We start from the raw sequence: 14,809 nt of genomic DNA, 5'->3' as shown, positions 1-14,809 counted from the left end.
AGCACCAGAGAAATCCGTTCAGAGGTAAGTCAGATCCTGTTACACCCTGCTCCAAACCTTCCAAGGTCTCATCTCACTCAATACAATCTTGTACTTATCTGCGAGGCCCTTTGTGTCTGCCCATGGCTGCCTTTCTGCCCCACCTCTCACCTCCTCCATGCTCACTGAGTTCCCTCCACACAGCTCCTCCTGAACATGCACCCTGAACACTGCTTCACCTTGAACATGTACAGCATGTTCCCAATCCAGGGCCTTGGCCCTGGCTATACTCAGAGGTTCTGCCTCTTTCCCATGAGAACTGCTATTCTGGGCCTCTCCATAAATCTCCTCTTGTTGGTAAGGTGCTACCCGACCATTCTACATAATACAAAACAACCTGCCTGCCCACTTCTCCCTAGCTCTCTGTCTGGGTACCCCTTTCTCCACAGCGTGATCCCCATCTCGGTGGCTGCCTATTTACTGTTCACCTGTTAGCTGCCTGGCTTTACCCAACTACAACATGAGCGACATGTGCACTGCTATCTCATCCACTGCCGTGTCCTCAGTGCCTAGAACAGTGCTTGGCACATAACAGGCATTAAATGGATTTTCGTGAAATAAATAAGGTCAAGTTTCATCATTTAAAGCATATTACTGGGGAAACTGGTGTGAAACGTGTGAAACATAGGTGATATATGCTAGATAAAATAATTCCAGTGGGAAACCACATATTTTTTCTTACTCTCATTTAAAACATTTAAGACTTTTTTTTCCATACACACAGCAAATGATAAAACGTTGCTGTAGTGAATCTTTGACTCTCCATCTATACTTTAAACAAGACCAATAAGACTAAACTATAAAGAGAACCCAACTGAAGGCTCTGAAAATGGTTCCACCCCCTTACCTGGCAGAACATCCTATCCTTTTTAGGAGATAAACGAACATTTTTAGAAATGCTCAATTGGGGCTAGTCTGCACAACACCTAAACAAAAGGCCAACACGTGCAGAGCTCACTTAAACTCTGGGTTTGGCTAGCTGTCCTGTTTTACAGTTGCATAGTACAGACGCACTCGTAAATTGGCATGGTTCCCAGCTCCCTGTATTGAATAGAACAAGGTTCTCTAATACAATGCTGCGAGAAAACATGAGAATCGCGGTGAAGATGGAAAAGCTCCTGACGCTCAGGATCTCGGTGAGATCTTGGGAGTGAGCCTTCACCTGGGTCTGGGTGGCCTATACTACCTGGGAAATCTGTGTGTCTAGGGGTTCAGTCCCCAGGGAGAGGATTCGGGTCTTGCATTTCTGGGACTGGACGCAGGGGAAAGAGGAATTGTTTCGGCAGGAGACACAGACATGGAAAGGAGGAGGAGGGCTGGGGAGGCTCTGGGCAGCTGTGAAGGACTTGGGTTTGAAACTGAGATGAGTAAGGCAGCTGACACGAAGCGTGGGGTGTGGGGAAAGATGCAGGTATGGGGATTCACCATGGCCAACTGCGGTATGCTCCGTGGCTTGCATTACACGTGGGAAGACACGGAAAGTTCAGCTAAGGGCTTGGGAGAAGGCTGCATGAATGGTGTGGGCACTGGCTGGAAATGATGAACTAAAAAAAGAATAAACCAGAACTACATTCTTTAAATGCAGGTCTTCCATTTTGGTTCTAATAGAGATACACAGTGTAATGGCTCTGAGACATCTTCCCTTCTGGGTCTCATCTTGGATCATCTTCCCTAGGCTGGTCCAATACTGCACTAAAACTGTGCTATGATAGGGCAGGTGTCATTAACACGTTGGTGACACTAAAGTTTAGAGAATGCAAATGAGAAGAAAAGAACCAGAGCAATGGTGGCATGGAACCAAAATCTGCCCCTCGTCTGGATGGCCATAGTTTTCCAAGTTACCCACGGGATCTCTGGGTAGGAGGCGCTAACTGGGCCTGACATGCTACTCGGGCCATGTGAACTAATGAAGAGGGAGCAGGCTGAGCTCTGCTCTAATTTCACCTTAAATCAACATTACAGCTTGACAAATGGAAGGATGGTGGCTTCGATACCTGGACACATTGGGCAGCAACTTCCTTCCACGTTGATGGGCTCAACACAGGGCAGAGGGGGGCAGCTGACGGTCGAGCAGAGGGTCTGGCCCTGCAGGCAGTAGCAGTGGGTGCAGCTGTCAAGGTCCCACCGCTCCTCGTCGGCATAGGCCTTCCCACTGAAGTGGCACACCACCTTCTTTGGAATTGTGTCTTCTAGTGAAAAGAACAGCACATGGTGGAGTTGCTGATGTGACAATGCGCACGATCTTATTATACGTGAGAGACCGAGGGAATAGCTTTGTATCATCACAGTATGCGTTAGGATTTCTGGAATTTGGTGAAACTTTGGTTTCCCTAGTCTTTCATTGCCATTTTCTTAGAAGGACCCTCAGGGCTCCCATCTTGTGGCCCCTTAGGCTAGCACACGGTGGTCACTACAACAACCGGCAGGGAATGATACCCGTTAGGTAAGTGTCCTTAGACTGTCATGCAGAAAGAGACAAAGAGTGATAAAAAGTCCACCTGAGTTTATTTACACAGATGGATTCAAGAAAATTCAAGCAGTTCCTCCTGCTTGGCAAATCATCCAGGGGAATGGTAAGGTGTGATAATGGCAACAACACAGGGAACTCGCAGGTTTCCTCTGCAACCCGAGTGGGAGTCAGCCCTGAGATAACCACTTCCCTCAGTTCCACGGATGCCGCGTGGATTTCTCTCACCTACAAGGACATTTCTACTTTAAAAACAGCTTCATTTCATTGCAATCTACTTTTTCCCCCAGCAAACTATGGTTTTTGAGAAAAAAATTACAGAGCTATTTGTACAGTACATACAAGGATTTACAGCTTCAACAATCTGCTCCTTCTTCCTTCCCACTGTCCCTTGTCACAGCCATTTCCTCCCTCTTCCAACCTTCTTTTTGAAGGTTCCTTTCTCTGGGACTCAACGCCTTTTCTTGGTATACCTGAACTGACTCCCTAGTGGCCACATTTCACACACAGAAATTCCCCTCTAGCACACAAGAATGAGGTTCAGAGTGAGACCCAAAGACCAGCAGATCCAGCAGCCAAAGCAGAGATGGGGCACATCAAAACCCAGCAGCAGAGGTGTTAGCGTGAGGCTGATAACTGGATGCCACCTACTAATCCAGGGACATTTTACGTTCAGATGCTAAAAGCAGCGCCACTACCCACTTGTCGCTTAAACATAAAAGGCATCTGGAAGGAAAGTTCCTTAGGAAGGCAGTGGTCCCCAGGGCCCAGGATTCTTCCTGGAAAGCATCTGGGAAGCTCTTGAAGGGTCAGAGTTCACTGAAACACACACACACACACACATACACACACACACACACACACACACAACCCAGCACATCACACACACACACACACACACACACACACACACACACACACACACACACACACACAGCACATCTCAGGGCACAATGAGAAGCCCATAATGGCATCAGGAGCCATTTTCTCTGAGCAGCCCCAAGCTTTGCAGCAAGTACTCCAAGGCAGCTGGAAGTGGCTCTCTGAAGACCCAGCTTGTGCTTCAGACTGAGCTTTTCCAGAGGAAGGTCTCAGATAGAAATGCTCACAGATCTGTGGTCTGTTTTCTTCTTACCAACTTTAATTGTGCCTTGGTACCCTCAGAAGACTGATTCCAGGACCCTCAGAGATACCAAAATCCACAGATGCTCATGTCCCAAGTCCCTTATATAAAACAGCATAGTATTTGCATACACCTAATCACATCCCCCGTGTACTTTAGGCCATCTCTAGATTACTTATAATACCTAACACAATGTAAATGCTATGTAAATAGTGGTTATATTTTAAAATTTATGTTTTTATTTAAAAAAATATTTTCCATATGTGGTTAAGGATCTAGAGAGCAGATAGTACTCAAGCACATGCACCTTTATAAACACCACTAAAAATGGCCTAATATTGTAAAATTTTTACCCCATAGATACAAATCTCAATCCACTGGTGTTAGAAGCAAGCCCAAGAAAGAAACTGATGTCAAGTGTTAAATGTATCATCTCTATCAACAACTTCGATCATTTTTCTAATTATCGCTAAGGTTCAACAAGGGACATTAAGGTTCAACAAGGGACATTAAGTCAAGTAATCATGGAAAGTTCTAGTTGTAATCAGAAATCAATTTTTCAATATCTATTAAAAAATGCACTTCCCTATGTTCGTAGATGCTCCACAGAAATCTTCTGGCACACTAATTATTAGGCTACAAACTCATCTGGAGGCTTACAAATGAAGCCCATGATAGAAGTTCTCAATAATATGGAATCCTTCAAGGAGGCGACTTCACTGAATCATCCAATGAGCCTAATTCAAGTAGTACTCTGACCTCCAGCCAACACACTGCACTGAGGATATTAGTTTTGGCCATCAAATCTAGAGTCTATTTTGCAGAGAATTCTTTATGAAAGAAAGCAGTATTTCATAAAGCAGTACCACTGATTATATTTTACATGAACCCTGGTCCATGCAATGCAGTATCACCAAATAAAATTTGAGTAACAGTATTACTGTACAAGGAAATCAGACAGGAGACGGTGAAACTCCTCATCACATCTTGTCATAACTCTTCTGACTCAAGGCCAAGCAGTGGTCTATAGTGTCTGTAATTTTTCCTTCCTTCTGCAGTCTATATTGTCCGTAATGATCTCTTCCTTCCCTCCCTCCCTCCTTCCTCCTCCTTCTCCTTCCACGCTCCCTTCCTTCTCCTTCCTCCCTCCCTTTCTCCTTCTTTTCCTCCTTTCCCCTCCCTCTTTCCTTCCTTGTTCCTTCCCCTTCCGTCTTTCCTTCTCTCCTTTTCTCCCTCCCTCCGTTCCCTCTTTCTTTTCTTACCCTCTGTCCTTTCTTCCTTTCCTCCTTCCTTCGCCTTCCCTCCTTCTTTCCTTCCCTCTCTCCTTTGTTCCTTCTTTCTTTCCTTCCTTCCCTCCCTCCCTCCACACACGAGAACAATGATGGGAAGAACTCAGACTGATCCTGGACCTAAAGCACCAGGCCATGAAGTATAGTGTTTTCTCAGTGATACTGACCTATGTAGGAGAATTTCAACAGGTGTAGCAAAACCACAGAAGAAACATGGAAGACCAAATGCTGAGCTACAGCATAATACAGGGTTTATGTAAATCCTCATTCAATAACTATGAGATCACTGTCTCAAGGAATAGTATAAATGATATATGAGAAAGAACAACTACTCTGAATGGCTTGGAGGCAATGGAAAAACCAGTAACTTTTTTTTTTTTTCCCGAGACACGGTCTCACTCTGTTGCCCAGGCTGGAGTGCAATGGTGCAATGGTAGCTCTTTGAATTCCTGGGCTCAACTGATCCTCCTGCCTTAGCCTCCTGAGTAGCTAGAGGTACAGGTATGCACCACTACACCTGGGTAATTTTTAGTTTTTATTTTTCGAGGAGATGGGGTCTCACTGTGTTGCCCAGGCTGGACTTGTACTCCTGACCTCAAGCCATCTACCTGCCTTAGTCTCCCAAAATGCTGGAATTACAGGCACCAGCCACCATACCTGGCCTAGTATCCTCACTGCTTTCCTAGATATGCTGTCTCCTTCAATAATACGTAGTGATCAAATTGTGAAAACTCCATCAGGAAGTTTTAGAAGCTACCATGTTTACAGGGAGATGTGGTGGCTATTCCATGCATTTCAAGGTTCTAGAAATTAAATCAATAGCCACTGTAGTCTTTTGGGGGAAACAGCATAGTCTAATTGAGACTACATATAAATGTATTTTAAGCAGTCAGCCTGAAGAGGGATGAAGAAAAAAAAGTGGGAATATCCAACTAAAAATAACCACAGCAGTTTATGTTTGGCTATCAGGGTTGTGCCATTTAACTCTAAAGGCTGTATTTATTACTCCAATGGTTTGTTTATTCTGACAATTAAGTTCTGTTCTTTGATACCTAGTAATAATCGTAACTTCCACGTACTGAATGCCCACTACACACCAGGCCCTGTGCTAAGCACATTATCTGTGTCAATGCCATTTATCGCCATTGCCCAATGGGACACAGTATTGTTTCAATTCATGGAAAAATGAGGCACAAGATTAAGTCAGTTGTCCAAGACGCACAGCTAGGAAGCAGCAGGGTGAGGAGGGGAACCCCGGCGGGTCTGGCTCCACAGGCCTCCAGCACCTTCTGTCTGCCATGTACCAAGCAGGATAACCCGTGGAAGGGCCACTTGCCCAGACAAGGATCAATCAGTGCCACACACACTAAGGTCATTACTGCTCAATGACTTGAAAACTGACACTTGATTTATCTTTGTCTTCAAAGATAAATTGTCCTTCAACTGACTACATCACACATCACACAACGCTATCAAGGAATGGAGGTAACGAAGCGGGTATTTAGGATTCCTGGTCTTCCTTAGGAAAATCTTCGTTTAACACTTCTCTCTCCCTTTACTATTTCTCCCTCCCTCTCTCTCAGAATAAGAGGATTAGAGGAGAATGTTCCAAGGAAAACCTAAGGTATGATACTAGTATAATAAAGTTTGTTTTTGAAACAAACGAATCAGGAGTTACGTATCCAAACAAACACGATCCCCCTTCTAAGTGGCCCTGGTGGGCTATAAACAGATTCCAACAGTGCTGCCGCTGCAGCACACAGCTTTGGAATTCCCTCTTGCGATGGCATCCAGGGCCAATTTTGAAACGTGCAAAGAAGATGGTTACTATTTCACAGCCACACCTTGGTTTAGATCAGCTTTGCTACTTATTTTCCTCAGCTCTGGCCTCTATTTTATCCATCAGATTCAGCTTGAAATGACTTTTGGCCTCTTTCAGAAACAAAGTTCCTGTAAGAGAATCAAGATTTACTTCTGCCATCACCATCAACTACGGCAGAAGCCGGGAGCCCCTCGGTGGTGGTTGCAGTGGCTCCTTCCGTGGGGCTGCTTTCCTCATAGGATGCTCGAATGTCTTCTTTTCTTTTGGAATTCAAATATGAGCAACATGATCTTGTATCACGTATGATTACAATAAAAATATACAAAATCTCAGTGGTAGAGTCTGGAAAATTCAGCATGAGGTTTCCCCCCTCTATTTTCCTTAATTCTGGTTGATATAACAAGAGGAGGAAGCAGCAGCAAGGCCTTGAAATGTTAATTTCCTTCCAGTTAGTCTTTAACTGTTTAAGCTTTGGTATCTTATCTCTTTTCAAGATAAGAAAAGAAGCCTAAACAGGCTATTAAGGCTGAACTTTGTTTTTACTATTGAGCTATTTAAATTATTCCATAAAACTAATTAACAGCTAGGGAAAATGCAGAACTGTGTTATTTTCCTCCTCTATAAAGATCCTATTTAGTATTCCAGGAGTCACTGAGGTGGGAGCACAGCCTTTGCTCTGAAACGAACCATGATGTAGGGTATACATTAGCCTCTGAAAAAAAAAATGCATCCCCAGATTTTCCCCACTCTTTCCTCTGTGGAAGGATATACAAACCAAAATTAACTCTGACCTATGTTACAGTTGGATTTCTTGATTTCTGCCTAGGAGGCAACTTCTTACATAGATACTTCAATTTCTAAATCTGGTGGTCATGAAGTCAGAATCTTGGTGTGGGAGTAACTTCCCGGGAGGAAGTTAGGCTGCTTTAGAAATTGCATCAGTTCTTGCAAATCTCCTGCGTACTATTTAGAGTCCTGAAAAGTAATTTACTCTGGGATCCTGGTGGCCAAGAAGCTAAATGCAGCTCTTCATCTCAGAATAAGTCTTTGCAAAACAAGCCAGCACAGTACTATAAAGGGGGCATCTGTTCTTTCCTCACATTGAGATCAAAGGCCCCCGAGTGTCATCCTACAGAGTTGGGGATGCAGAAGTGAGCAAGGCATTCAAGGCCTTGGTTGTCAGGAAATACCCCTGCACCCAGAGGGTCTCATCAGCTTTGTGGGAGTCCATATCCAAATGGATGAGCCCAACGTCTGGCAAAGATGCACAGACAGCTGGTCCTACTAATAACATGATATTTCAATTTGGGTTCTTAAGTCTGAGGTTTGAGGGATTTACAGAAAACTTTAGTGAAGTCATTTAGGCAGGCATACAAAGAGGCCATATATACTACGGGTAATGTGAGATTTAGAAAAGGGAGTGGTAGAAGAGGCAGCCAAGTATTACGAATGACACAGCTGACCTGCGCACGTAGAGGGGACGTACGTTTAAAATGTTAGTTTACACCTGTAACAATGCATCACAGCACTCTTTCTCTAACCCACAAAGGAATAAAAGGCCACTGACATTTGACTTTCTTGTTAACGAGACACTGAAATCCCTGGCTTCTTGTGTGCTTCTCATTTCTGTATTGTCAGGCACATGCTGGGTGCAAACTCCACACTTGGCGAATAAACGGCATGTGAGCACCTCCTGCCTGAGAAATTGGCTTCACTTGTTTTTTAAAAAAACATAAAGAAGAGACTTAAAACACGTGAAAACTGTAATGACGCAGGAACCTGAGGAAATAATGTGCGGGCCGCCACGAACTCACAGACACAGACGACGATGACTGATTTTCAATACACTGACTCACCAGGCCTTCACAGACTGTAAAAGACTGAAAAGATGGAACTCAACTGAAGTCTTGCTAACAACAGATGCAGGGGGCCTAGACAGTTTCAATGAGGCAGAGATCCAATACACAGTAATTCTGTCAGGAAACGATGAAAGACTTCTGGTTAAAAATGCAACAAATGCTTACTGAGTTAATACTTCAGTATTTTGCTTTATAACTTTTAGCTTCCAAAAAAAAAAAAAAATCTGATCTTAATCCATGTTTATTTATTTTTTTTTTAATGAGGTAAATGCTGTCATGCAGGCCGATTCCTACCTTTATGTACTGCCTATCTTAATTGCTGTGAACGCACATTTGGCCACAGTTTTAAGGCTTTTCTTAGAATTCCATTTTTGTTTATTTCATTTATTTCTTAGGATAGGAAGTGCAAGTCTATTTATAAAGGTTAAAAGAGCCTATCAGGTTTCTTCAACATACCAGAAAGAAATAGGTGATCGCTCAGGCTTCCAAGTTAACAGAGGAAGGATACACTTCCCTAGTTCTCCAAAAAGAAATCTCACCAAACTAGTAAACACAGTCATTTTTGGCTGAGAACCAGTGTATGCAAAGAGGACACAATTTCTCAGTAACAGAGCTTAATCCTTGTGTTAAGCATTTGTTATGGGTTGATTAAGCACTTCATGGACAGTAGTTGAAGGAAACATTTTGTTTTCAATTTTAAATGTGGTCTCATTTCATAGCAGAGCCTACAGTCCAAGATGCATCTACAGGTACATGGACATTATTCACAGAATCATTTTGGAAATATAAACATGTAATTTAAAAGGCAGGCAGAAAAACTAGATCAAGGTGGCCCAAATAAGAAGGAAGAAATACTACTTCTTTTAGCAATTAGAAGAAGCAATCTACACACAAGTCAGGGTATAGCATCTTGTTAAGAAAACCTTAAGGTGAAAGTCATTGGACTTTCCAGATTGGCCAGTTTTTGCACCTACAGAAAATGTTTCATCTGGTCACTGTTCAAGTCCTGTTAAGAAGACTGCCAGCAGCCTCCAGAGGGTTCTTACTAGGGGGCCCTCCTGTAATGGGGTCTTCCCCCACATCCCCGACCACTAGAGAGTACAAAATCAGGTTTGGCCTCCTGCACTGAAGTAAGAGAAAGGCACATGCTGCTGGATCTCTCTGGAAACAGCAGTGCAGCCTCCCTGCCAGGCAGCAGACCTTTTTAAATTAAGAAGGTGGGGCTGGAGCATACCTAAAGACTATGCGGCTTAGGGGGTTTTCCCCAAGTTAACCAGAACAACTTGAATTTCTGTTTACACACCTGGGGGCCTAGAAAGGATACTGAAGTGAGAAGAGAAAGCTGCTTATGGAAGAAGCAAGATCAGTTGCTTCCTAGGGCATAGGGTAAGACCCAAACAAACTGAAATCAAACACTGCTTATTTTTGTTGTGTTAACTTTAGACCAGTTCCAAAGTTAGCACAGTGCACGACAACCAAAATGTTTTCAATCTTATACTCTGAACAATACACAGAAAAGCATCCTGTGTCTCCTTTTAAATTACATCTCTCATCTTTACTTTAAATCTTTTTAGCACTGACTGTGACAACCTGGGCCTCTGTGCAGGGCCACAGTAACAGACAGCTCTGAAGAATGTGCACAAGGTATACATCTCCTCCCTGTGAGGATATGCCCTGATTATAAATGCCATGTACTCTGTTTCCAGGAATCACAGTGGTTCATGCATAGTAAATTTACAGACTCTTCAAATGGGACTACCCTCTCAACATAAACAGAAATAAAAGGAGCCCCATTTTCTCACTTCTGATAATGTCTAGAGGTATGAAAGACCGTGCCGTTTGTGGGCAAGGCGCTGTCACAACACAGCTGAACTAAAGAAAGTACACTGTTTCTAGCTGGGTTACATACAATCAAGTGAGCAAAGTAGCATGAACTTTTTAAGATGAGAGTAGGCAGGATGAGGTACGCCACTGAAGCATTATCTAAGAGATTCTCAACCTTCAAAAGCTCATCACTGAGATGTTATATCCAGGCATTTCTCTTGCAGAAAGCCAGCTGCTACATTTAACAGTGAGATGCTAGAATCCATTCGAGAACATTACTCAAATCAGCACAATCTGTATTACAAGAGCAGCAATTCTACTGAATCAATAGGCACTTAAATTGTTTACTGTTTATAAGGTATTTCTGCATATGTACATTATGTCACTTAATTTTCCTGGTACTTTTGTGAAGCACAGGATAGTATTATTATTGCCATCCTACAGATGAGGAAACTGAGCTAGGGTTACAGCAGATCACCAAAACATAAAGCTAGAATGTGACAGAACTGTGATTTTAATGCTTTGGCTCCAAGGGAAGGTCTCTTTCCAATGTGCAGAAGTTTTAAATTTTAACAAAATACATGGGAGAAGCAGTGATGAAAAATGTTCCATTGAAGGTGGACAGTACCGTATCATTATGGTTTCAAAATGTGTAACATTAAGTTGTATTGGTTGTACAGCTTGAAGATGTCTGAATTAAATTTACTGTTTGATTCCTGGGCTGAATTAAATACAAAATGGTCAACAGAGGTTCCAAAGAGAAGCTATATATCTTTAAGATACTAGTTTAGTAGAGTTATCTTTAAATAAACAGAAATCTAAGCAAAAAGATTAATGTATAATAGACTGACTTGATATAAGGTGTAGACACTTCCCTTTTAAGGTTAAATACTATTTAATCATTTGCTAGTTGAAGATCACTGCGGAGAAGATCACTATACAGTTACGGCATCACAGCCAACTGAGAAGATACTGTGACAACAGAAGCTAAGCCAGCTCCATGTGAAAGTCCCACTTCGAATATTAGTAAATACATCCATATAAAAATAGCTAACTTCTAATCATACAGAGGTATTAATACAACCTGTAAGAAATTTTTTAAGTACCTTCTACCTATAAGAGAACTCATTTTCACAGATCTTTACAGATATACGATACTAAAAAACACTTAAAATAATACTAGATTAGAAGGCATGTAATCAGAACATCTTAACTTTGTTCACCTGGAAGTGATGAGCCACAGATATATTTATTTTATATAGCATCTAAATAAGTAATATATATTTGTATTATATATAATAAACACAAACTATCATCCAAAAATAACCTTCGACAAAAATTTCTGAAGTTAGAAAGATGCACTGACTCGAGAATTTCTAGCCAACAAACGGCTCTAAAAATCTGACCTTGAAATATCTTCTCACGTGACACAAAGTTATGAACAAATAAATACTGGCCAAGTCACAATTTTCAAAACGATGTTCTACATGCTAACACTTACGACTTGGCCAACACAGGAGCTCTTTACTTAAGATCAGTCCTGATGAACTAGAGTGGCTTAAGAGGGGGACATAACTGAGCATCTTGACTTCCAAATGCAACAGGTATGATACAGCAGCGAGATGAGCTTGAAAATCCTAGAAATTAACTTAAGCTAGACTTTATGATCAAAGTTATACTCTTTCTTTGTAATATCTGACCAGGAATGACTGACCCCTGGACACAGGGAGGTTCCACTGAAAGATTCATGGTCTCCCCTCCAGAAGCTGCCAGAGTCTGGCACTCAGTATGGGCAGAAGCATTCCCAACACAAGCATTAGAGCACGGGTGACATGGTCAGGGCTCATATGGGCAAATGAGTATCCCCACAAGCACATCAGAGGTGTGGTGTAAGGGCTGCTAATTTACTTGTTTGCTATCCTCCCTGAAGTCATGAATAAAGACTTCATTGCAGCACTGACATAATTTTCGCTCCTGCAAGGTTTGAGAAAGGCATGTAACATGTAATCAGTGAAATGGCTGTGGGATGCTTTAGAAACTAGTACATTCTTGCATGGCTAAGTAGGTCGTAACAGACGTATCTGCTGTTTACAAGGAACCACATATTAAATCTGTTTTCACCCATCAGAATTCCCACCAGACCTTTTATCTCCACCAGATTCATACTGGTCAATGTTTGATTCTTGTTCTTCATCCTTTAAGCCATCATTATAGTCAGCTTATGAAAAGAAAATCTAAGTTTGTATGTACTTGTGTAGAAAATCAGAGTACCAAAACAGTGAGGGAATCAGAAAATGTTCCATTAAAATGAATGGGTAATTACTACTTAGGTTCCTTCTAGTAGAATAATGAATTCCCTAATAATGGGTATTATAAGAAATTTGACAAAGCTGTTCACTTTTCAAAATTAATCATAAATCCTATTAATTATGTCTATATTACATATCCTATTAAATGACCACACATAATATGAGCCCTTCACACATCAAGAGAAGCACGATCATTACACATTAGTGACTTGATAATTTAACAAAAGCAACACAAATATTTGTTATTAGAAAACTACTTTTGGTAGGATCACCACTTTTCATTTTTCTTAGAGTAGGAAAAAAGGATATTCCACAAGGTGAAAGCATGCAAACTTTTTTTTGACCACTAATAAAAGAGGTCCCTTAACTGTGAGTTTGAGGTTGTTAGAGATCTGTATTTGACTAATTAGGGAGAACATTCACCCATGGAAGAGTCCTGCAGCCAAGGTGAGGTCAGCACTGGAGGCTGGGGCGTGGTAGTCTGTACATTCTAACAGGGATACGCAAGATCCTGAGAACAGACGATAATCTGGGTTAAAACTGAGAAAGCCTAAGCCAGGAAACAATATGAGCACTGGGTTTTGGTGCCCACTGGAAAAACAATTGTGTGCTTTAAGACATGCTTCCTGATAGTGTGTTTCCATGTTTTTCCTTTGCTTAGTGATCTCTGGATGGTGATAAAGGCTCTGCCAATGAAGCACAGCTGGTAACTGCCTTTGGGTGTGCTTGTGCTGGCCAGGCTTGGCACCCTTACATGGGGACCAGGCTGACTGGAAGTCAGGGCCTCTTAGTTGATAAGGAAACAGGCCCAAAAGGAAACTGGAGAGTCAGATAGGAAATCCCTATATCACAGTCATGAACTTGACTTCGTATGTTTAGACACAGCAGGGCTAGACGAGAAAGGATGAAGGCCTATCTTACAAGGCCACTTGCAAAGTAAATATGATGCAGACAGAAGGGGGCTTAATAACTATTTCAATAATATAACAACACACATGAATTATTAAGATGAATGAGTGAATAAGGCACACGGCTACAGTTCATCAAATGTTAAGTCTCTCCAACATGGTCCCCTGAAGGTAAGTCATAGGTTTATATGATAAAACTATACATGCCTCAGTTTGGAATGGGGAGGGGAGTTGCGGAGGGATAGAGAATCAGAATCAAAATGCCCCCTATACCATTATGAGCTCCTATGAACCACAACTGAGCAAAAGGGCTGCAGTTTAACTTAAAATCCAAACCACGAATTTGAGCCAAACTGGTCCTTTTTTTCCCTACACCAATGAAGAATATATAATCTAAATGATGAAGGAACTGGAATAGAAAGTATGAAGGGAAATAATAAGAAATAAAAAGGAAAACTACAGAATACTATGATTTGCAGGTTTCTCTTCATAATTTTGAACTTGTTAAATTGGTTTTGTGAGAGATTATTATCTACTATCATATGAAAACAAATTCACTCGTCGAATAATTTACTAATTACAAATTTACCAACTAAGTAGCAAAACACAACAAATTTACACAAAACAATCTGAGAATTTTCAACACATGAGAAATGTGCTGTTAGGTTTCTCCTCTGAAGGCAACATGGGATTCTCAGACCTCCTGGGCTCTGGTTTCCCAAGCATGACCCAAGTATCCCTGGTTGACTTGTGAACCATTTCCTTTAGTACTGACGTTTTACTGCACTTGTACGTCTGAACTGAAAAGTTTAAAAGTTCTGATATATTAACCGTGGGGATACTGGCTATACTTTCCCCTTACCCTGTCTGAAATAGCAGCCAAGTTACAGCTTTCATTTAGACCTCACCAAAGGTAGTGCCACTTTCTGCCTGAATTTTGACAACCATTTTGAAAAGGTTAAGTAGCACTAAATTGGATATATGCATGGATACATTTTTGGCTCCACTTAGGAGCTTGAAAGCTTCTGGGTAGTCCAGAGAAGCCAATGCTAACATGTAGGGCTACCACATATCCAATATGCTTGGGACACTCCTGGTCTATGACTATTGTCCCATCATAATTATTAACAGCCCTTTTTACTCTTCAAAGCATCATCGTTTGAAGAATA

At 41.8% G+C, this 14,809-nt stretch overlaps 1 protein-coding gene across 3 annotated transcripts in view; it reads right to left on the bottom strand.

Moving 5' to 3' along the window:
* The window catches only part of CRIM1 (cysteine rich transmembrane BMP regulator 1), a 194,160-nt gene that overhangs the window by 10,946 nt on the left and 168,405 nt on the right, over positions 1–14,809 (bottom strand). For 2 of the 3 annotated variants that reach the window (XM_039477760.2, XM_039477775.2), the window contains one exon: positions 2,034–2,228. The exons of the other annotated variant lie outside the window; for it this stretch is intronic. In XM_039477760.2, the coding sequence (XP_039333694.1) occupies positions 2,034–2,228 (195 nt within the window). The remainder of the gene's footprint in view (positions 1–2,033; positions 2,229–14,809) is intronic. 3 annotated transcript variants of the gene reach the window in all.

This window comes from Saimiri boliviensis, chromosome 1 (assembly GCF_048565385.1).
Source record: "Saimiri boliviensis isolate mSaiBol1 chromosome 1, mSaiBol1.pri, whole genome shotgun sequence".
NCBI lineage: Eukaryota > Metazoa > Chordata > Mammalia > Primates > Cebidae > Saimiri > Saimiri boliviensis.
Note: the sequence above shows the minus strand (reverse complement) of the source record. Positions and strands in the feature narration are given on the sequence as shown.